Here is a 23140-nt window from a genome sequence, read left to right on the forward strand (position 1 = left end):
TTCAGGGGGCCTGGGAGTGTGGCCCACTCATGACAAATACACAGAGCCAGTGGCAGCGATTAGCCACACTTGGCTAATAGGCTGCATGTCTTAACATTTGCAATTGTTTATATTTATATAAGCTGTTTTCCTATTTATTCGTATTCAAATGTTCTACTTTAATCCGTTTCTTCTGTCCTGTTTGCCTCGAAGTATTTAATGAGGTTTCAACTCTACATTTTCTATCTCCCATTTCCTGTATTTTTCATACAATTTCAGGATGTCTTATGAATATTTATGACACCATTTCCCCGTTTCTCTCTGCAGGTGTTTCTCTCGGTCAGACCACCTGGCCCTGCACATGAAGAGGCACATCTGAGGGCAGAAGGAAAAGGAGTGGGAGAGGAGAAGAAGCAAGAGGAGAAAGAAGAGGAGGAGGAGGAGGAGAGATAGGAGGAGAGAGGGATGGGCAGTCAAGCTACCAACCGCCCGCCTCGTTCACCCCGTCCATAAACCAGTCGGCGGCCATGACACCTGCAGGGCAGCGCATCCATCTAAGAGGGCCGTAAAAATCAAACTGACTGACGGTCCTCTCGCTGGAGACGGGGGATTGGAGGAAAACGAGGAGTAGCTAGATTGTTGTTTTTCTTTAAAATTACACACTCGCACACTTGCAATAGTGAACACTCAACACAGCCGTCTTTGAATGCATCATCCCGGTGAACCCCGGCTGCCCTCATGTGGCTCTGGGGGCTTGGACACTGCCAAACCAACGTATACTTAACTTGCTTGATGAAACATAACGCCGCCTTTTTTTCTTTCTCTGTAGTCAGTGTGTTTAAACCATAACGTCACTTTGGGTGAGGAGATAGTTCAGTGGGGAAACTTTAAATATCCATATAGTCAGTTTGTTAGTGTTTACCGGATCTTAAAATCAATACTCAACTTTTTTCTTTGTTTTCTCTCATACACGGAACATAAGAAACCATCATCTGCCGCAGTCAGCTTCAGTAACCTATGTGAAGAAAACAACAATGCCAAATCTGCAGGAGAGAGACTGTACAGATCGACTTCTAGCAGAGCTGACAATCGTACCCGGAGCTTGGACTTGTGGTGTCTCGGTGCACCCTCGGTCAGCGGGTGCTCCTGCAGCTCTCAGGCTCTCCTCCAGTGGGTGTTAGCATCTCTCACCTTCACTGAGACGCCTGCCGCCTCCGCAGGCCATCTGACAGAAATGCGCAGCGACACTTTCTTCCCTTTTTTTCTACTTTGAGGACGATAATTCTTCTTATTGTTGTTATTACAAAGAATGACACTTTGTTCTTTTCTCTCTCGCGGAGAAAATGTCTTAAAACTCACTGAATTGTGTTTAAGGAAAAAAAAAACTGAAAATCTAAGATGACTTCAACAGAATGTGTGGGATGAGAAGGAGAGCGTTGTTGGTCTTTTAATCCTCATGTGCACCGGCTGTGCTTCTGCAGTCTGTAAGCAACCAGCGGATGAACAAAAAAATAAAAACAGAATCGTACCAACTCTCAGAAAAGGGATTTGTATTTTTTGGGAGAAATATAAAAGCCAGGAGCGGAGAGGTCTTCAGTTTTTTGTGCTGCTCTTTCTGCCCTGCGATTCACTCCAGCTGGAAAACAAAACCCTTGTATGACCCTCCGTAGACTCGCGCTCCACCAGAGTCAGGCGGAGGATTTGCTAAAAACTGGAAACCTTTTTTTCCTTCTTCTTTGTTTCTTTTTGTTGATTCTGAAAGTCATCCTGGAGCGCTCTCACAGACTCTGAGACCTCAGCCCCCTGGCATCACTGCAGGGCGAAGGAACGGAGGCTGATGAGCCGCTTTTCGGTTATTCACGTGGGATTTAAGACGCCAACGGACCTTTTGTGCGGTGGTGCCGAACAGACGCGGTCACACGCACGGCCCGGTCGAATTTGCCTGTTTCGTATCCATTGACTGCACTGACTTTTTTTCAATGTTATCTGTGCTTTTTTTTCTACAGCGAAAAAAGGAACACAAAGAAAAAAAAATTATAAAAAGACTTGAAAAAATCCAACACAAAAAACAATCCTGTCTCGCTCTACACATTGTATACAGAACAAGCACACATACTCCGTCAACACACACACACACACACACACACACACAGACTTACACTGCAGTTTCTTTGCTCACGGCTCCTCTCGAGATAAGACTAATAAGATTTAGGAAAATAATTATTAAACTAATGAACAGAGTTGGAAAACAAAACACTGCATGGCAGGCTTTAGCGCAAACACACACACATACACACACCAGCTCATGTACACACACACACACACACGCACACTCTTCCTGGAATTATATGTTCTGCTCCCAGATCTTTTTTCACAGTAGGAATTTAGCAACTGTTGTTTAGTAGAGGAGTATCTTAGCTCTCGGCTGGAGGTAACAAACGATTCCAAATCCTTTGAAGTGAGAAATCAGCTTGTTCTCAGTTCCAACAATCACCCACATATCCCTCGCTACAGTTTCTGCCTCTCATTTAATCAGCGCTTTTACTTCAGAGACTCTTGGTTGCAATCGAGGGTATAAGCCACTTTTATCAGACTTTCATCTAAAGTAAATAGAAATAAATAAATCGCGACAGGCCTTTTATCCAAACTTACAACACAGCTGAAAACATATCGATAAACCGCAAAGACCCTTTTATCCTGCCTCTCAATGCAGTGAATTTGAGTGATGTCTAAGCCAAAACTAAGACAAGAGTATTGTTTCATTTGGTTCCTTAAAAACCCAGTAAATCAGATTTACTATCATGGAGAACTGTCAATGGGATCACAAGATAACAACCGAAAAACTACTGCTCCATAGTTTACACAAATATGAAAAAATTACCCTGTGAAATGTTTAAATTGGAGCAATGCACCAAAAATGTGACGAAAAAGAAGACTGCTAGCTGTCCAACAGCTACAGGGTCTTAGTCACCAAACATTGAAAGTAATATTGTATAATTTTTATGTTTGTTTTTATGTTTTTATATTTTGCACAGAATCATCACAGTAAGTAAATTCCCTTTTGCAAAATAAATGTATACATTTTAATGCCAGCGGCCTCAGGCATGGTTCGCTAACTGGTGTTTGCTAGCTTAGCTGTAAAATGCAGCTAGCAATCTAGCTAGTTTGTGGCAGTGCTTACAATTACAAAAAGCAGAGGACAGTTGTTCTGCCACTTCTTCTTTTGACTCAGAGGTTAAAGAGGAAGTCTTTAGCCCCTTTTACACTGCCAGTTCGAGGCGGGATAATTACGCCTCTGTTACGTTCCGGTGGAACGGTGAAGTCGTTCCGCCTCTGAGCCGGCATCGGAGGTAGTAACAGAGGCGAAACGGCGTCTGTGTAAACAGCGTAGCCGGCAGCTGCGCCGTGTGCATGTATGTGAAGCATGCGCTGTTTGTTTACACCTCGCACACGTTTTGCTTCCGCAATGCTGGAACGCTGTAAAAGTACACACTGGGATGGATTTATGCCGGCGTTTCTTGGTCCAATGTAAAATGGCAAAAGCTGCATAACGGCGGAGCTTCGTTACGTCGCTGAGGCGGAACTGCAGTGTAAAAAGGGCTTTTGTCTTCTTTGTCTTTGTTTATTCACCTGATTTAATCATGAAGCAACAACTACTTTATCTGTTCTTTAAACATCTTTATTAACCATGAAATCTCTGATGTAAAAACTGATGCTTAAGAGGTGGAAACTGTGCTGAGAACATACCCACGCCTGCTTCATTTGCTCAATGGCTGCAGAAAAAATAAACCCGCCTTGCAATCAGGGCCAACATCACCACCAACACTGACACCGCTGCTCCATCCGCCCACCACCACCTATATGCCCCGTAGCGCATGCTAACAGTCTAATACTCACTTCTGACTGGTACGGCTGGGTGAGGGTTCAGGGTTCCTGAAGCTGGCGGGGGTTTTCACTTCCCAGCATGCCCAGTCATCGTGCCAGTCGGCCTTGCCAGCCTTCATTAGGTGAAACAGTGAAAACATTCCCCTTCAAGGGGGTTTTATGGTGCAGCTTTGAACAATCGATACCAAAAACCTCCAGCGTGGAACTGCCCCTCAGCCACGGGCAGAGTCTCCCGGGTCAGGAGAGATCAGCGGGAGACCGCCTCCATATGAGGCCTCTGTGTCCAGCGGCAGCTTTCTCTACTAACTCTCTGTTTCTGCTAAATACAACGTAAAGCAACCCACGTTTGGGATGAATCCAGTGTTTCACTTTTGATTTCATTTCATTGTTTGGTTTCTGTAAACAAAAGCTGTATTGATGGTTGTTTTCTTCAGGTTGGATGATGCAAAGTCATGCCAAAATGTTGAGACATGCAATGGGATGTAGAAGGAACCCCCCTTTACAGGACGTACAATCATAGAGGGACGGGGATCGTAGCACTTTTGTGAGGCTTTTGATGGCATGAATGTGTATATGTGTGTATGTGTGTGTCCCCATTAGGCAAACTGTGAGGGAAGCAGTGATTCAGCAAGGAGGTTGATATCAGATTTTTAACTGCTGAACATGTGTGCAACCCTGTGGGTGAAATGTTGGTCGTTACTTCTGCTGTTGGAAAATGCTTTTATTCTAAGCAATGGATGACAATGTGTTTATTACGTTTTTGTTCAAACCCTTCATTCATACATTTATTCATTCACACAAGACATAAAGAGATCAATGACTCGAGTCAAAGAGTTGCAAACCTGAACAATAAAATTAAACAACTCTGCTAGATGAGAGTAAAAATACGATACCATATTTAGGACAAACAACTATTCGGAGTCAGGCGCATAATCAGAAGCTCATTTGCATTTTGTCCCCATTTGTCTTGTTGCATTGTGTTACCGGACTCGAGCTGCTTTTACCACAAGAGGACCTAATTTATAGAAAACTGATGCAAACAGCAGCCAGAAGCAAACTTTTTCCTGCACAGTGACTTCATATTTAAACAGCTGCGATTGATCTGCTTGTTTGAAAAAACATGGTATTTTTTTTAAGGTAAAACTCAATGCATGACTTTCAACACATTACAGTCCGGTTTTAAGAGCAACACATTGAGCAATGTGCCCCCAAACAACAAAGATAAACCGAGAACATAAATGAATTGTGCTGGCCAGCAGACAACCCATATTCTTCTCCACTTTAATTAAGATTCTTCTCGACATCCAACAGATCTCAAAGTCACTTCAGATCCCATTTCACATTTCGCCTCGTTGTCTTTCGGCCCGTCGAAGCAGGTTTTCTGTCACAGTGTTGTTCCAGGTCTCTCATCGTCTCTCAGGCTCCTCCAGGCCAGCTAGCTAACGTCCCACAGCTCTGATTAGCATGAGCACTCCCGGGTCCTCTTCTCCAGTCGCAGTTCGGCTAATGAGATCGCTCTGGGTCACAGAGAAACTGAGTGGTCTGGAGTTAAAACAACAGGGACCTTGAGCCACCCGATTCCAGCGCTCTGTACCCGGTGGACAGATTCGATGTAGAACAAACAGAAGATCCCGTTAGCAAAGAGAAATGCCCGGAGACAGTGAGATATTTCTTACAGATAATAAACTATGATGAAAGAAAGATTTTTACCCCAAATTATTACATCATTCTTTGCTTTTTATCTCATGGATTACAGATAAAAGAAATAACATTTATCTGCAGAATCCCTACAGACATTTAACCCCCTCCGTGTCCCCAAACCCCCCCCTCTTCCTTCGCAGTCAAAGTGCCATTCTTGTTTCCCTCCATCCTTACCCCATCTCTCCCTCTCTGTCCACAGCAGTTGTCCATGCACTATCAGCTGCAGGAATGCACACTTTACACATTTTGCCCAAAGATTTGCATATTTGCAAGTTAACTGCTGTGAATGTAGTAGATTTAGAGGAAAGAGCCGAGAGGCAGAGACGCAGAAAACGAGTCTTGGATGGAAGGCGAGGAAGGAGAGGGATTAGTTTTTCTTACCTGATCGTCCCATTAAATCTTAATGACCGGTATGCTCCGACTCTTCATGCTTCATAACATTCTCAGTCTCTTGTCTAACGTCAGCTGGAGCCGAACTCATTGTTCACAAATGTAAAATAATGTTCACATGGTCTTATAGGGTGCCAAGTGTAGTGGCGCTAGCAGCATTAGCAGGAGGCGGGAAGCTTTAGATTAAGTTAGCTGCTTAGCACACTGCAAATAGCACCGTCAACTCTCATATTCAAAGTCAAAGGTGGAGTAGAGTCTGGAAACTGTTGACTGTGGAAACCAATACAACATCAACAACTTCCCAAACATCAAATGGTCAGAGTTCAGAGGAACTCAAGAGGAGTTCTGACCTTTGGGGTTTATTGAATGCACTTGTACGCTGGCTTTTGGTCTGAATCTGGGAATACTTTGCCAAAACTTTTCACTAACCAAGTGAACGCAACATCCACCTGCCCAAAGTTGCCCGACAAACTTTAGGATGGTTCCAGTGCAGTCAGAAAGCAACTGGAACCCCACAAAGAAACACTGTTTGAAACAAACGAAGGCTTCAAAGGGCCAAGCTTTAGTTGTACTAGATGGTGGAGGTGGAGACACTTTTGGAAGTCTTGTTTGTCCAACTGAAAACCAACATTGTTTCTAAGCAACAGGCAGAAACACTTTGCCAATGGTTGGGTACGAGTTACGTAAGCCTGCCCCTGATTATAGCCTTGTTGCACCAAATCAACATCCACGTAGCAGATTTCAACTTGAGATAACTTCTTTGGTAATCAGTTGACATTAATCGCTCAATGAGAGAACAACATGTAAGAAGAAAAGAAAAAAAAAATCTCAGACTCAAACCAACCAGCCGCATGTAAAAACAGCCTTCAAACATCGCCCTTGACCACAGGCAGTTGTTTAAACGCAGTCCTTCGAGGGACCAGGCTTCAGTTTCCAGAGTTTTCCACCACATCACTCTGAAAAAGGATTGTCACTTTAGGCAGCTTTTGTAAATAGCGTTAGATCTTGCATACAGATCAGTATGTGGCAACAGCACCGTCTCAGACATTTCAACGTTTCTATAGATCTGCTTTAGTTCTCGCAAACATTGCGCTCCATGATCATATTTAACTATCTCACTCTCCATGTGCACGCACTGCTAGCATAGTCGGTTGTTGGAGCACTCAAATATCCACTTAACGTTTGTTACACGTCCAGGATGCACTTTGCCACCAACAACTATTTAGCTACTACAGGTCCACTCATGATAGATCAGAGTGTCATATCAACTTAAACCTCGGTGACATGCCTTTTTCATCACCGTTATTCTGGGGTAGTATGTTGGACTTTGCAGACATTCAGTCTTGCTGGTTTAAATTGGTATCAGTGGCATCCCGGAGTGACTCTGTCTGTCTGTTACTACTGTGTTTGTCCATGCTTGATGTGTCAGTATATAAGAGATTCACAGATCTTTACCCCCCTCCTTGTGTCTGTATATTTCACCTCACCCACGCCAAACCCCGTTTCACCCAAACCACATCCGTCGGGGCCCCCTGGGGCCCAACATGCTCAGAGTTTTCAGATATCCAGCTGTCCCAGGAAGTATTCTCAAGAGTTCTGCAGCTTAGGAGCTCCAAGCAGTTCTTTGGAAAGACTGCAATAACTTTTCCACCTTTCCAGCTGAATGCCAACAGTCGGTACATTTTGTTTAAGTTCAGTGGACCCATGCTTGTAGCTGCTTCTCCATCTCTGTCACTTTATCTGCACTGTTTGACTCTGATGCTTGAGGCATACTTTTAGGTAAAATAAAGTTCAAGACCTACTTTTTGGAGACGGCTGAAACCCCTCAGTACGTGCAGAAAGGATTGGTATCAAAAATGTTCTGCTGGTTTCCGTTACAAAGTTCTTTCAGACAGCAGAGCACTGCATCATATCTAAGGAATCTACAAAGTCCTTGATGAACTGATGAACATTCCCGTGCAAACAAAAGAAGATATGGTTAACCTCTCACAGGAACAAACAACTTCTGCCTTCTGAAATGTGTTATTTCTGTCACATATTTTTCTCAACTTTTACAACCCTCAACAAGCCCGATACATTTTCAGACATAACTTGCTAACTAACCATCTGCCGAACCTGCTACAAGTTCTGTTTCTCTGAGGAGAAATTTAAACACTTGATGTCCCATTTATTGATGCCCACCTGTACATTAACAATTACTTCCCAACACATAACAATTACGACATAGTTTTTGTACACCCGAAATTGTTAGTGAGAGGTATCCACCATATCATCAATCAACAATGTGGTCCCGAGACCTTTTGAGGTGATCGACTGTGTACCGGAATCTGAAATGTAATTCCATCTTCTCCAACATGGGTCTTATTTTCATACCTTCGCCCATTGCTCTTATTAGTTACAGCAACCAATTGCTGCTAACCAACTGCTTTTCAAAGATCTATGAATGAGAAGACACAAGACAACTTTTAATGTTTCCTTCAGGTTCAAGTGCCAAACAAAACTAGGTAATTTGGGTCCATCCATCCATTATCTATACTGCTTACCCTGTTCAGGGTTGTGGGGGGCTGGAGCCAATTCCAGCTGTCACTGGGCGAGAGGCGGGGTACACCCTGGACTGGTCGCCAGTGAATCAAATGGTTGACACGTAGAGACAGACAACCTTTCACGCTCATAGTCACCTACGTCTTTGGACTGTGGGAGGAAGCCGGAGTACCCGGAGGGAACCCGGGGAGAACATGCAAACTCCACACAGAAAGGCCCACTTTGTCCGAACCAGGATTTGAACCGGGAACCTTCTAGCTGTGAGTGCGACAGTGCTAACCACTGCCCCACCATGCAGTCCCTAAATTGGGTCAAAGTCGAGATTTTATAATTAGCATTTTGCTCATCTTGCTTGGATTTTTGTATGAAGATCCATCCCGACAATCCTTCTGGGTGACAGGTTATCTCAATCAACAGGAAGTGATTTTCAAAATAAGACCCATGTTGATTTAATATATAAGCATCAGCACCCATATTTCAAAAATCTAGTGAAGACATGATTTTTGGTGCCAATCCTGATGCCACACAATATAAAAAGTGACCAATCCAGTGCCGTCTTTGAGTTAAAGCTCTATTTAAGCACCTTTATATCATCCAGTGTGTGCATGCAGTGAACTCAAACCACAACTGTTAGAGAATCAACACTTTATATTTCCCGGGGTGAGTTGACATGTAGAGAAAAGAGAAGACAGCAGATGTGTTTTTACCATCACAACATCCCTCTCACCTGTCTCTCCGGGGCTCTGTTACTCTGATACCTTTCATCTTAACCTTCAATCCATAATCCTCCACTCCACCACCCGCCCTCCTCTCCTCCATCACCGTCACATCTGTTGGGTTTTTTCATTTGATATTTTGATTTCTCTTGTTTTACTTACAATTTTTGCTGTACAAAGTGTTTAAAATATTATTTGTATTATATGATGTTAGTATGGTAATGTTCTTTATTAAGGAAGAAGAAAATTTATTTTTGTTACTGGTCTGTTTCATAATTCTTTTCTAAATTGGTATTGTAAGATATCTATGCAAGAACTGTTAAGTGGAGCATTTTTATTTAAGAATGTAATATGTGTAATAAATGGTAGAATCTGCTCGTGGCTCTTTGTATTTTGTTCATATTAATAACCTCATTTAACTGTTCTGGGATCACTTAAAACAAGTTGCCTTTTGGTTAAGTCCCTCATTATAAATTAAAAATATGGTACCTGCAGGTTTCTCCAGGTGCTTTCACACCTTAAGTGTCTGAACTGAATCAAAGACCTAATTGTTACAATGTTGCGGTTTGCCTCGAGTTTGCTTTGTGTTCACAGCTGCCGCGCGAGGAAACCGCTTTCTGATTGGTCAGAATTTCCACGTGGGAAAACTCTCTGAAGTTCTGTGTTGGTTCCGGGGTTGGGATCCCGTTTTTATGAAGGGGGGTGTGACAGCGTCCTAATAGAACCTGCTGGTTTTCCTTCTTCTGGTGTTGGTTTTCATAGCAGGTTACTGGTGGGCGGGGTTTCGCTGCCCCTGGGAGTGCCTGGCCAGTCTCCCAGGTGCCGCCCGTCGACCTGCACACTCTGTCCTCTCGCTACTCTGCTTATCTCAGTCCTGCGACACGCCAGTGGGATCCGCGTGGCGGAATGACTTTGTTTAGTTGGCTTCGGCCGTATTTTGTTTAGGTTCCACACCCTACAACAGGCACTATACACTTCCCATTCATCCAACAGCTGACATACTGATTCACAGACTTACACACCTCATGTCCTTTGTACCTTTTCATTCCATTATTTTGTAATGAATATTTACTTTTGAATCGTTTAAGCCGTGTATTTCCCTTTTTGTCATGTCTTGTGAGCCGGGTCATGACAAAACAAAGAGAGAGAGAGAGAGAGAGCACTCCTTAACCACACTCGACACGATCGCAGACTTTCTACTTTTAACCGACATTGTTCATTGATCATGTCCATTCTCCTTTAGTTTTTCAGACAGTTTGAATACCACCGTGTTCTTGTGCGTATCCAAAAGCATTTCTAAAATTGTTTGGTCAGCCCATATTTCTATTAGAGCCCTCACCTCGTCTCTCAGCCACGTCTGTCTTCTACTCATCTTGCCGCCCGGCTGCGTGGCTGTCTCTGCCAGTGTCAACATCCAATGCTTCGTGGTTTGCTTCCCATATTAGGTCCTACTTTAAGTCTGTTTATGTTCTCACCTGAATCGAACCGGACCGTGGTTCATTTGGAAACCTGTCTTTTCTAGCAGACCATAGTCCGGTGCTTTGGTCCACACCAGAGTCCGAATGCATGTTCTCACCTGTCTAAACGAACCGGACTCTGAAAGCTGTCAGGTCTGAAGGCACCCTCATCAAATCTCCTGCATGAGCTGACCTTTGTTGTGTTTGGTCATCTTCCACCTCCACCTGGGCAAACAGCAGACACACCTGTACTTAATGTAGGATCATGCTTGACTGCACATTTGGATACTTGACTTGAACTTAAAGCTGAAGTAAGATTACCTTATCCAAACTAACCGAACACTGAAGTAAGCTAACTTTAGCCCTGTTTGCTTCACTGACGGCTGTGTTTGCTCTGCAGATTTGTTCAACGTGATCTCATAGGATAAAGAAGAACGAGCAAACAACTGTGTGATGACATGTCCACAATGTTGAGCTTTTCTTGTGTCATTTGATGCGATGGCATTTCATGATTGCATTTCATTTTCAGGATGTTGTGGTGACCAAAACAAGCAAGTGGCTTACTTGCTGTCATGGGAGGGCAGTCGCATCTTTGAATACATAAAAAGATATTCTAATATGTTCTGTAAAACCTTCCAACCACATATACAAGTTTGTAACGTGGCATTACAGGTTTAAGCACTGCAATTTGCTCCAGAGACTGGCCTGTTTGGGCCTGGTACTTTAAATATGTCTCCTGTTTCTACGGTGTGTGCAGTATATGTAATATCCATCCATCCATTTTCCTCCACTTATCCGGGGTCAGGTCGTAGTGGCAGCAGGCTAAGCAAGGCGACCCAGACGTCCCACTCCCTAGCAACATTTCCAGCTCCTCCTGGGGGATCCAGAAGCGTCCCTAGGCCAGGTGGGATATATAATCCCTCCAGCAGGCTCTGGGTCAACCCCGGGGTCTCCTCCCAGTTGGACGTGCCCGGAAAACCTCCAACGGAAGGTGTCCTAATGAAATACCTGAACTGCCTCAACTGGCTGCTTTCGATGCAAAGGAGTAATGGCTCTACTCTGAGCTCCCTTCGCACGTCCGAGCTCCTTACTCTATCTCTAAGGCTGAGGTCGGACAACCTGTGGAGGAAACTCATTTTGGTCGCTTGTATCCACGATCTCGTTCTTTCGGTCACTACCCTAAGCTCATGGTGAGGGTTGGAGCATAGACCGACTGGTAAATTGAGAGCTTCACCTTGTGGGTCAGCTCCTTTTGACCACGACGGTCTGGTAAAGCGTTCTGCTGACGCTGCAGCAACCCGTCTGTCAAACTCACGATCCATTTTACCCTCCCTCGTGAACAAAACCCCGAGATACTTCACTTGGGGCAGCACCTCTCTTCCCACCCGAAGGGAGAGATCCACCAAGAATGTAACATCATTCACATACTATATCCAGTTTTAGGTTACTGTAATTGCACCAAAAATGAATTCACAACTGCGATTGTTCAACTCCAGCTGAGAGAAGGAGAGAAGTGGAGGAGGGAGAAGAAAGTACTACTAATTTTTATCGATTCATCTGCAGCCTTTCTCGATTAATCTATTAAAGATTTAACCCATAAAAATTGAGAAAATATGACTCTCCTTTGTCAGAAGACAATTTCAAACCAGGTATTAAACACAGAAAGAAGAACATCTGCAAACTGTCAACGCCTACAGTCCATTTATCTTAAGTGCACCTGTGAACTCTGCAGGGAACGCTTACTTAGAGGAAAATTCGACCTGAACAGCGTGCTTCGTCTCCTACGGGGGGTTTAGTTTCTGAAATGTCTCATTTTTATAACCCACTGGAGTTTGCATGCCTTCCCTTTATACAAGAACTGTGCGTAACCTTCTAGTAAACGACAGGAATCACCCCTGTCTGGCCACCCAGACGACTTTAATTATGAGTACCATGGTGGCACGTTATTCTTTCTTAATGGCCATTTAAGGCAGATGGACACATCCTGTCCAGCCGCTGGCGAGAGCACAGACGTACGGAGCCCCAGCGCCGCATTACTACAACAGAAAGGCTCATATTCTCAATAAAGCTGCTAATTTAGGCCTTTATTACAGATTAAAACAATCTCATGAATATCTATCGCTCTCCCCTGCCTGGAAATGGCTTCTTATAGTGTCCTGGTCTTTAATTAGAGCCGACTTGTCACCGACTGAGCTGACATACAAACCACTGACATGCACACTTAATGAGGTAATCAAATAATTAATGGCTAATTGGGGATCAATTAAGCAGAAGTAAGGGAGCTGGTAGGCAGCGTATCCGCTCTGTGAGTGTGTCCTCTTACATAGAAACGGCTAATTAACTAATTAAAAGGGCCCAAAATGTGATTGTATTTCTCTGGAAGGACAGACTTGATATTCATTCATCCGGTTTAAATCATCTTAACTGGTCACTTGGCTTTTCTGTAAATACAGACTTTGCATTTCTGCTTATATTTTCTTTGCTTACAGAGGGCTTAAGATGCCGGATGAAGACATTTCAGCGAAGCCAACGCAGAGGATTATTATCGTTTCTCAGCAGTGGGCTGTGTTGGCGAGAAAATGGGAATTCACAATGATTAGTGTGGGCATTTTGAAGTTCTGCAAGCTTATTCAGTTCTTGTCAGAGGTAGAAAAGGCAGGCGAGTGAGCTGTTTATAATCTTATTCAGCAGCATTAGGGTGTGTAGAGTTGGTGAGTGTTTACAGAAACAGCAACCATCAGCTTTCCTTACGAGCACAAATAAACAGGAATGTGGTGGATTGCCTCATAGCGTATTCTATACTTATCTCCCAGAAGGTTCGTGTCAGCTCATTTAAGTGACTCTTACACCACACTGTCCTCCACCAACACCCTCCCATACAATGCTGCTTTGTAATGGAAGAGGCAAAGAATCACGACAGTTGTGCGCAGAACAAAAGCAGTTGTGAAAATACTCATGGCAACAGAAAAAGGGCTGGAAAAATATGAATCCTGCCAGTTAAAAGCATTAGCTGAATTAGCTTTGTTTCCAGTGTTATAGTCTGATCTTGCTGACCCTTATCAGGATGAGAACGTCATTATTTGTCCTTTTTGCAAACCCCCAGATTACTTTATAGTGCACCATCTTTCTTAACATTCAATGTCATGTCATATTTGGTTGACCGCCGGGGTCAGCCCTACACATGGGTCTGTATGTGACTGACTGACTGACCCTGACGGTACTTTCAGAGCCATCGAGAGAGAGAGTTGCGACATTGCAGTGGCGGATCATGGAGCATATTGGAACTCCACTGACGCGACTCTCTGTCTTCATGGCTCTGGATACTTGTGTTCGGGGGAGTAGGCGGGGCTGCTCCTCCGCTGTCCTCACCTACGTCCGCAGCGCGCACCTGCTTTCACACACGTTGTCATCGTCCTCACAAGGACAGTCCTTACAACACATCGCCCACAAAAGCGCACATTGACCTGATGCGGTCAGCCACATACAAGGTTTTGACCTAGTCTTGTTGACTTTTAAAGAGCCCAAACAGGCTACCTGCCAACTTGGCTGTAGGTTAATGTAAGTCTCTAAGCCAGTCTAGTATTTTACTTTCTTACCTTCAGAGTTTCTTAATGAGATTGTGTAAAGTGTCGATTCATGAACGCCAGCATGAGCTACTTTATAACTTTTGCCTGAAATCTCAAAATATTAGTCTAAAGCTTACATTAGCTAACTTTCCATTAGCTAAAATCCCTGAAGCACTGTTTCTGTTCTGTCTGTCTAACCCTTTTCCCACCGCAGTTAGCGTGTTTACGCTGGTTTTTCAGACCCGGGAAGACCCGCTTATAATTGCCAATTGTCTCTTTTCCCATTGCCAGTGAAGTATCCTCCTATTGGTCTCTTTTCTGCTGCATCACCGTCTGACGCCAGAGACAGGGTTAGTAAACAGTGAAGATGTTACGGTGGTCTTTAATGTATCTATTACTCATTCAGTCTGTTTATCAAAGTCAGCGCCAACAAATTTAGAACGACTTTTGAGCGCTGCTCGGACGGAGACGGGTGGAATTTGTAGCTGAGATGACGAAGAGTCACAGAAGCTACCTATGGAGCATAGCATCGCGCTGGAAAGGGGGCGCAGATTAGCATGTCAACACAGGTTTTGTGTTCCCATCAATGTCGATCAGAGCCGAGGCGATAATTACCCGGGTCTGAATGCCGATTGTAGCCTTTCCCATTAAGCAAAAAGGCCGGGTGTTAGCAGGTTTTTTGACAGAGATGGAGGAGAGGACAGTATTTACTTTGCGGAAATATTCCCATTATTTAGATTTTTTGGTTCAAACATGACGGTGAATTGTAAGTTGTGTCTGGAAGATAAGTCCTTGTCAGCTGCGCATTACGTTTCTCAGTAGGTAATGCAGTAACATGACGACAGTACATTACCCAACATTGCTTATCATACTTCTGTTGTTAATCTATCAGGCACTGGCTCTTTGCATTTAACCCTACATACGCCTTTTACATAGGACTATTCATCATTATTTAAAAAGGCAGAAATTACTGCTGACAATAGAGGTATAATTAGAAACATTGCTGTATGAAAGCTCACATTGTTAATCACCAATAACGTGCTGTACATCATCATCAGTTTTGGTCCATTTAGATTGGAAACCATACGGAGGAGGCACACACACAAACACAAATGCAAACAGATGAAGAGCAGCGAGAAGCTGAATTTTGATTCCTCAACAGTCGATTATTAAATAAACACTCAGCCATCTGGACAAGTAAACATTTTCCACAACAAAGTCTTCTTTATTAGATTTTTCTGCTCAGCTCTAACTCCTTCTACTCGGCAGAAAAACAACACTGATTTTACGGTGAGACGTCTTTCAATGTGCAGCTCTTAAGTGAGACAACATAAATGATTAATACATGTCTTGTGACCAGATGCTCTGCAGCCAGAAGCTTATTAATCCTTTATTAATATTTCTCCTCATGCAGCCTACAGAGGGGTCTGTTTCGCTGCACTTGTGATGTGTTTGTGATGAATAAAGGAACCCTGAGCGCCCACTGTGCTGCGTTTGGACAGGTGTGTGTTTCTCTGCCGCTGGTTTACCGGTGTTCTGGGTCGTTTCAGGCTGCCAAACTCAATACAGCTCCCGCCAGCTCCTGGAGGAGGGAACCCTGATTAGTTTTGACTCTGTCTTCCTGAGTCTCAAACACCAGCTTCACGATGCAGTCAGCGGGTTTGGGAAAGCGTTTGCCTGCTTGTCTCCTGAGCAGAGTCTTGCCACAACAGTTTTACCTTAAAAAAAAGCTCTTTAGTCTTGTGTAACACAGTCTAGTGGCTTAGTCTGCAGAGGTCAAAGGTCAAGAGTCTGGAGTCCCGGGGGTCACAGTGGCAGAGAGAAGTGGTGTGTGTAAGTTCCCTCTATACATGTTCAGATAGATGAACTAATTACAGCGAGTGTCTGCGGAGGTCCACAGACAATCAGGTCTTTAGCTTATCTGCTGCTTACAGCCACTCAGGAGGTCAAACACACATTAGCCCGCTATCACGGCTAATCTCTGTCTCCCTGTCACTCTCTGCTTCCCGCTCACTCCACTGCATGGCTCTCTCTCTTGCACACATATACTTCCTGCATGTGTATTGACTGAATTGACCAGATTGTGGCCGGATTTCCTTAAATGTCATGTAGATGTAGAGCTTCCTTAAATCTTTAAGATTGAGAAACTAATAACGCAGGTTGATTTCTTGCCTACATAGACACATGTAAAATGTGCACATGTGCATGATGGAGACTTTAGGAAGGAAAAGAAGATCTATGGAAGCATTTTGGGAATAAAAATGGAAAGATCATTGTTCATATTTGAAATAATTGCATCCCAAGACTGGCTTTAAAAAGTTAAGTATTAAAAGTTCCCACAGATAAAAAATAAAACTATGCAATAAAATTCAGAAACGTTCACAAAGTAAGTATAGCCTGTGGGGTTTCTGACTCCTCTCACTGCAGCATTAGTTCAAAAGCTTGCACCTAAAAGGTTTCAGTTTTATGTAACCAACACAATAAGCCACAGTGAGATCAAAATATTAATGGAGTAATATTTCTTTGGAACAAGTGCAAATGTTATGAGAATAAAATAACAATTTCCAAGAAATGTTATGTAAAAATGTCATAATAAAATGAAAATACAGTCATAATATTTCAAGAATAACCAGATACTCTGTTGCGGAACTTCTTTGTTCATATCAATACATTTATGGCTTTGATCTTTAAAGTCAAGCTGAAATGGAATTTTGAGAGTACCTAGCTTCCGTATGGTGACGTATTTCCGAGTGAAACAGGATGTGCAGGCGGGACATATCATTAGAGGGATTTGATTTGATCGTTGAGAAGTGGGCGTAGACAGACGTTCTCCACAGCGCAGTAGCTAGCTAACTGACCGAGCGTTCTTGGTGCTCTGCGGCTAAATGTTGCAGATTGATTGGTTGAAATTGTTTGGTGCTAACTTATGTAAGCACGCGTGAAATTTAGTTTTACCGGAAGAAAAAATGATCAGATTTTGATATAAGAATACGAAGAAATGGATTTTCTGTATTTTTTTTGGCCTATATGGTCAAATAGATGCACATTATTACCGGGGATGTGATCTAAAAGGATTAAAATGACATTTCTCATTTCACCTCAACTTTAAGTTTACTACTTTAACCTCAAATACTCTCTAAAACTCCATATAAACACAGGTTTAATCTTACCCTTAATTTTTTCTCATCCCCGTTCCTGTAAATCCCTCCAGGACAGAGACATGCTCTTGTAAAGTCACCGTACAGTCACATACTCTTTTTTTGACCAGGCCCCACCTGCATCATGTCTATTTTTTTGTTTAGTTAAATGTAGGCCTCTCTGTGTAAAAATACCACTGAAGCACTGACTCAGTGAGAATGATCCATAAACCTTCACATTTACAGTTTTGTCGCCTGCTCTGAGGGAGAAATTAAAAGTGGGAGGTGTGACTCCATAAAAAGATTGTTGAATCAGTATTGACATCATAGCTCTGAAACCATTCACAAACTTTGTTTTTGGACAAATACCAGATAATGCTAGTGCTAACAATAAGAAGATACGTAAAGCAACTCAAGTTAGCTCGGTCGTCGGTCAGCAAACTGTGGCTCAAGTTGCTCCTGCTAAGCTAACATGCAGAGAATAAGAGACAGCTTTCCAAAGCCAACACACCAACTCCAGAAAGCTATACTCACAGTGCTCCTGCTACTTAAGCTAATGTCACAACAGCAGCTTATCGTCTAACACTAGATAATATGCTAAAAGTTTGAGGTAACGTTTGTGTGGCTAGCTCCAAGTCACTCCTGATTTTTTCCCCCCGGTTACTGCACCAAGGATGTGTACAGTTAGCATATATTTCTCAGTGATCACACAGAACAGACAGCTAGCTAACCAGTTTTACAATACCTGTGTCACAATTCAGGGGCTGCATCATTCAAAGGATGTATTTGATTGTGTCACAGCGGCGCAACAAAAGGCCGGCTCTCCTTTAGATCTGTCCTCTTTTTGCTGACGTATCCCAAGATTCATTGCACGCCAATTCAAACAAGATGGCGGACTCTTAAGTGCCAGAGTAATACACTTGTAGATGTGAAAGTTTTTGGATTTAAATCAACCGAATAGCTAGAGATACAAATGTTAAAACAAACTAAAGGGGCCTTAGGTTAGGTTTCGTGACGTTAGCTACGGTAGCTAGTTAGCCTGCTAGATACCTTGTTAGCCAACAGGAGTGGCATTTGGTGACGCAAGGGTAAGGGCAGGAACAGCTGTTGACGAAAACAGGAAATCCTCCATAGTCCAGACCGTCTGATCTCAGTTCGATTTTAACGAATGATTCAACCTTCGAAGGATGCAGCCCCTAAATTGAGACACAGCTAATAATTGCAATAAGCTATATTGACCTTATGTCTTCCTGTTTATCGTCAAGCTTTACGACCATTACGTTACGCCTACATTTTCCTGCTAACTGAGGTAAGTTAAGTTCATTTTACTACATTTAACCTTTGTTTTTATTAAATTTTATGTTCATTTATAACAAATTTACATGATGCTGAAACCTCACCTCTCTTGACATTAAAGTTATCACTGTATTTGCGATAATTCTTGGGGAATACTTTTCTAAATAATAATTATTAGAAGCCTTGTTAAAACCTTGCTGCATTGAAATGTTTAACAGGCAGTCATTGTATTTATCATTAACTGCCCTTATAAGGAAACACTACTGCCAAATTTTCACAGGAGGAACACACTCATGCAGACACATGCTTCCTCTCTGAATGACGACGCAGAACCGAGGTGTAATCAGGTAACATTACAGCTCTATCTCAAACAGTCATCTTAAAATCGTCCTCTTTGTGTCGACGATGAGCGCCGCGTGTTCCTTTTATCACACAGAGTCGAATATCGAGCAGCGATGTTTCTTCCCTTGTCTCAGTCAGAGCTGCTGCCGTTCGGTTGACTTTATCACCGGCTGTACTGTAAAGCTTTAAATTATTCAGTGCATGCACAGATCGGGAGAAAGAGAGAGGGCGGAGGGGGGGGAGAGACATTATCTTTGACAGCCGCCTCTATTTCTCTCCTCTTCCATCTCAGTGCACATCAGCTCAGACGGTGTTTACCAGAATAAACCCGACCCTCCTTCCTCCTCTCTCCTGTGGATGCTCCCTCATGCTGGTGTTTGCTCTGCCGCTCCATCACTGGACTGAAGTGTTACATTTATTCTGCAGCTCCAGATTAGATAACACTTTAAATTGTGTGTACAGTACATACTCATACTTAAAGGTACATGGAAAGAAAATACCTTTATGTTTGGATCATACTCTTAAATTACACTGTTGGAGTGACACAGTGTGATCTTGATCCCCGTGAGCTACAGCCATAATCATGTTGTAACAGTGACACAGCCAAAGACTGATGTGCTGGTGGAGCCCCACAGACGGCCTGACTCACCTAAAACATGTTTTACAGCAGTAGAGTACTTATTATGCTTTCACCGTCTGATTCACTGAATTATTTTTAGCTCAGAGTTTTGAGATTTTAAGTCTTTAAACTGTCACCGCAGAGTCTGAAAACACCACTTAGCTTTCCCTGAATGCACCGTGTGCGGTCCTGTTTCTTTCACAGGGAGCCATTCAAACCAAATTAAATGTTTCCTGACAAGTGTTGCTGCATATTTAGTGTCACAGTGTGATTTCTATACATGCCCATTGTTGCGTAATACCCTATCCATCCATCCATCCATCATCTATACCGCTTATCCTGTCCAGGGTTGCAGGGGGGTGGACATGGGCAAGAGGCGAGGTACATCCTGGACAGTTGTTTTGTCAGTTGTTTGTGGTTGTTCTTTGTGTGTTGTATCGTCTCTTTTTGGGTTTTGTCGTATTATAATTTTGTGAAATGAGTTTGATAAACACACTGAATTAGTAATAGATACAATGAAGACCTAACCACCGTAACGCTTCACTGTTTACTAACCCTGTCTCCGGCGCATTTGTGACGTCAGACGATGACGCAGCAGAAAACAGACCGACAGGAGGATACTTAATTGGCAATGGGAAAAGAGACAATCGGCATTTATAAGTGGGTCTTCCCAGGTCTGAAAAACCAGCGTCAACACTCTAAATGTAGGTGGGAAAGGGGTAATAGGCAGACAACCTTTCACGCACACATTCACACCTCCAATTTTAGAATCACCTGTTAACTGTTGAGCAGTACCCGGAGGGAACCCACGCATGCTCAGGGAGAACATTCAAACTCCACACAGAGAGGCCGACTACGTCCGAACCAGGATCCAAGTAGGAGCCCTTTAGCTGTGACGCGACGTCGCTAACCACTGCACCAGCAGCCAAGTGCCCTATCATGTATCTTAATATTATATGGTGTTCTATTTTCTTCTATACAGTCTTTTAGATGAGTTTTGCCCAATAATGTGTCGTCTGTAGTGTTTTAAAAAGATGAGTGATCTGTACTGGTACTTATTTATGAAAGCAGAGGAAGGCCACGCTTGCAAAAAAATGTAATGGCGATATCTGAAGATCATTGGCAATTATTTTGTTATCCTGAGAAGACAAGGTTTGGTATTTTAAGATAACAAAACAACCAGTCAGCCAATCAAAAGACATTATCATGAATATATGGACATTGTGGAGGCCAAGCGGTCTGACATGTTCCATGGAGTCTGTTTTCTGCTTTATCGTTCTATTTGCACCTTAAATGGCACCAAAGTACAGACAAACTAGTTAATTTAAACAACAGAGGTCTCTTGTTTCACGAGGCTTTGTAAGTAAGCTTCAGATCTGTTCTTTACTTGGATCCAGCAGCTTCCAGAAACCAAACAAGTTTACAGTTTCTGAGCTCCTAAACAGAAATGTGACGGAACTTCAGTCGATGAACTTAGACTCACTGTCACATCGTCTTTATATTGAGGGCTGTTGTTCATTCCATGAAACTTTACAGCCATAATTTTAACATGCAAATAAATGTATAAAATTATCTTCCTTGAGGTGTCGTTGCAGGTGTTGGAGATTTGTAGAAAACAATCTGATCGGTGGATGACCAATAAACAAAAAGAGGGCCTGAGGGTTTCTTATTTGACTCGTGACTTTAGTTTCTTTTCCTCACTTTGCAAAAACTTCATCCACAGCAGTTCTAAGCAAAATGTTATCATATAACCCAAAGAAATGGTGGCCAAACGGACATAATCAGACCCTGGTTGTAAATGAAAACATCAATTTTCCTTTAATCAGACAGCTATCGACTCCTCTCAGAAGTTAGTTTGTAATGGAGCTCCGCTTCCTTTGATTCGAGAGCTGAAGGAGCATCATGGATTCATCCTAAAAGCATCAAAGGCAAAGCTGCTGTTTCTCAGTGTTTACAGGAGAACAATGAGACGCTGTCCTCATCCAGCCAAAGGTACCCACAAACACGAACCTGATTTTATATTTCCGGCTGAGGACTTGGCTGCAGATGAGACCTGCGACAGTTCACAGAGTTAATAACGTGTCATTTAATTGCACCCTCAGGCATTTAATATACAGCATAAACAACGGGTCTCCTGTGGCAGCATCATTTATAAGATTTAGTTGAGATTGTCGGTAATTTTTCAGCGCGATTGTAAATGATGCAGGTCGTTTCATAATTCATGTCAGCTAATATTATGCTGTCATATACTGCCTCTTTGCATGCACGCTGGATACACAAAAGGAACACGAGCAAATGTGCAGCAAAATGTTTAAAAAGTTTAGATTCAAAAAGACACACAGAGTGCATTTATCTGTGTGCACCTGGTGCATCCTGCAGAAGCCTGTTGTGTAAGAGGAAAAGGAAGAGGAAGCCTGACCCGACACACACACACACACACACACACACACACACACACACAAAGCCTATTTACGCGCATACACAATCAGTTCCTTCTGAGTCAAGGTCTCAGGTCATCGTCGGAGGATCTGCTCTGATAGAACTGGAACAACACAACACAGCCACATTGAGCAGACTGTATGTAATGACTGTATTTCCCACATGGAAGGAGGCCTTCTGTGCATTGTTCATGCGCTCCAAGTGTAAATGTGAACATATGCGAGCTGTAAAATGTGCTTAAATATTAAAAGTAAAAGCAGAAAATCCGTTTTAGACGTTGAATTATTTATGTTTAACTTCTTGAACTTGTAAGTCTTACTCCTTTGGCCCCCTCCTCTTTCTGTAGCTCGCTTCATCACTGCCCCACAACAAGCCCAAATATATCTCTGAACTCAGCAGACGAAGGGCTGTTTTAGTAACCGTGTCTACTCAAAGCATTTTAGGGGTCAAAACGAGTCCAAAACAACAAAGAAAAGGGCCCATAACTGCAGTATAGATCGCATACCAGAACACGTTATTTTATCTCTTTATTGACGCCATTTATTCCACAGTTAATATCTTATGTATATATTACATCTTTTTATTTGGGCTGTCAATCGATTAAAACATTTTATCGTGAACTCGCGATTAATCACAAATTAATCGCACATTTCTTACCTTTTGTAAGTGTACCTTCAAGTTTTTAATCCTCTTGTCAGCAAGGGAATGGATAAATAAGCTTCCTTTATGCAAATGTATGTTTATTATTATTTCAACATTCCAAAACAATGACAAATACTGTCCAGAATATTCTACAGAATAACCTCAAAGGTACTGCATGCTCTGTGTTAGTGGTGTTAAAGGAAATGTGCATTAACTCGTTATTAACTTTGACAGCCCTACACTTTATACATATACACTACCAGTGAAAAGTTTGGACACACTTTCTCATTCACTTGTATGAGAAAATGTGTCCAAACTTTTCACTGGTAGTGTATATTTTGGCCTTTTATGCCTTTATTCAGAGAGAGCGGACAGTAGATAGTGCTGGGAAACAGGGGAAGAGAGAATGGGGATGACATGCGGCAAACAG

At 42.8% G+C, this 23140-nt stretch overlaps 1 protein-coding gene across 1 annotated transcript in view; it reads left to right on the plus strand.

The window, feature by feature from the left end:
- The window catches only part of klf7b (Kruppel like factor 7b), an 85347-nt gene extending 75774 nt beyond the window's left edge, over nt 1-9573 (plus strand). The window contains exon 4 of the mRNA XM_069662764.1: nt 307-9573. Within this exon, the coding sequence (XP_069518865.1) occupies nt 307-358 (52 nt within the window). The 3' untranslated portion in view covers nt 359-9573. The remainder of the gene's footprint in view (nt 1-306) is intronic.
- Nucleotides 9574-23140: the final 13567 nt, after the last annotated feature.

The sequence above is a fragment of the Semicossyphus pulcher genome, unplaced genomic scaffold (assembly GCF_022749685.1).
Source record: "Semicossyphus pulcher isolate SPU_LCO1_2020_fin unplaced genomic scaffold, fSemPul1.0.p SCAF_15, whole genome shotgun sequence".
Taxonomy (NCBI): Eukaryota; Metazoa; Chordata; class Actinopteri; order Labriformes; family Labridae; genus Semicossyphus; species Semicossyphus pulcher.